At 33.6% G+C, this 1,317-nt stretch overlaps 1 protein-coding gene across 1 annotated transcript in view; it reads right to left on the bottom strand.

Moving 5' to 3' along the window:
- The window catches only part of cox5ab (cytochrome c oxidase subunit 5Ab), a 14,160-nt gene that overhangs the window by 12,084 nt on the left and 759 nt on the right, over nucleotides 1-1,317 (bottom strand). Inside the window, exon 2 of the mRNA XM_016518679.1 lies at nucleotides 1,127-1,243. Coding sequence (XP_016374165.1) covers nucleotides 1,127-1,243 — 117 coding nt within the window. The remainder of the gene's footprint in view (nucleotides 1-1,126; nucleotides 1,244-1,317) is intronic.

Here is a 1,317-nt window from a genome sequence, read left to right as displayed (position 1 = left end):
GTTTATTGAACTGTTGTAAAAAAAAAAAAAAAAATCAATATCACATTTGTAATCATGGTAATTTTTGGAGAAAAAAATGGACTCTTCCTGTGAACTTGATTAACTATATGAAGTGGTTCCCAGCAAACACAGAATGTTCCCCTTAGTTTTTGGTTCCCGTTTGGTTATTTTTTTTGGGAACCAAATACTAACGTTAGGAAAACGTTCTTTTTAGGTTGTTTTTTGTAACCATAAAATAACGTTCCCAGAACGTTGCATGGTGGTTATTTTTAAAATAACCTAAAAATAACTCACAGAGAATGTTCCCTAATGGTTAGTTTTAGGTTATTTTTTATATGCTTTTTTACATAATTTTGAATGCTTTTTAGCGTCGTGAGAATATTCAGCAAAATAGCTCACTTGTCACGGTGTTACTTAACTATATCATGTTATGAATAAACTAAACATTTTGAATTTTTAGAGTTTATGTGTGCTGTTACGCTCATTTATTCTGAAGTCTCTCACAAAGAGATAAACAGCGCGACCTTGATACCAGAAATACACCATCCATTATCAATCGCTGTTTACATTGAATGTAGGCTAATAAAATTAGAAGAATCATTCTTGAGTTTCCATGCTTCGCTGTTTTTTTTTTTTTTGTGGTAATGTGACCAAAAATAGTTAAGACACATCGAATCTGAATTTAAGACTTTTAAGGCCTTTTATTAGGAAAACGTTATTTAAGACTTTTTAAGGACCCGCCCGCGGACGCCCTGTTAAGTGTTTTTTCTTTAAAAATCTGATCTTTTTACACCACAGACTGAACTAAATTAAGCATTGCTTGGTAACTAGTTGAGCTAAATTGGTATTATCTAATTGTGTACTTAAATTTAACAGCTGACAACTATTCAACCGAATTCATTACATACCATTCTATCAAAGTTATCTGACATTATCAAGATGAATTTGTTTTGAGTTCTTGTCATATTTTATAACCATTTTCTAAACTATAGTGAATAAACTGTGATAATGTGAGAAGGCGTCTGAATTAATTTTGGTTTGGCTGTACACATTTGAACAGATATTGACATAGAAAACATCTATTTGAGATTCTAATAATATGTCAGTGTTTTTAGTGTACGGTCACCTTTGCGCAGCTCCCAGGTGTCCAGGTCTGGTTTGCTGAAGTATGTCACCCAGCGGGAGTCAAACTCCTCATCTGTCTCCACTTTAGCATGAGAGTAACATCTGACAGCCAGAGGAGCTGCAAAACAAGAGGAAACACACATTCTGACTGGAGAACCTGCCATAATATAAACTACTGTAACTACTCTGTAG

Source organism: Sinocyclocheilus rhinocerous, unplaced genomic scaffold, assembly GCF_001515625.1.
Source record: "Sinocyclocheilus rhinocerous isolate Xijiao unplaced genomic scaffold, SAMN03320098_v1.1 scaffold1093, whole genome shotgun sequence".
Lineage (NCBI taxonomy): Eukaryota > Metazoa > Chordata > Actinopteri > Cypriniformes > Cyprinidae > Sinocyclocheilus > Sinocyclocheilus rhinocerous.
The sequence above is the reverse complement of the archived record's forward strand: the minus strand, read 5'-3'. Positions and strand labels throughout refer to the sequence as shown.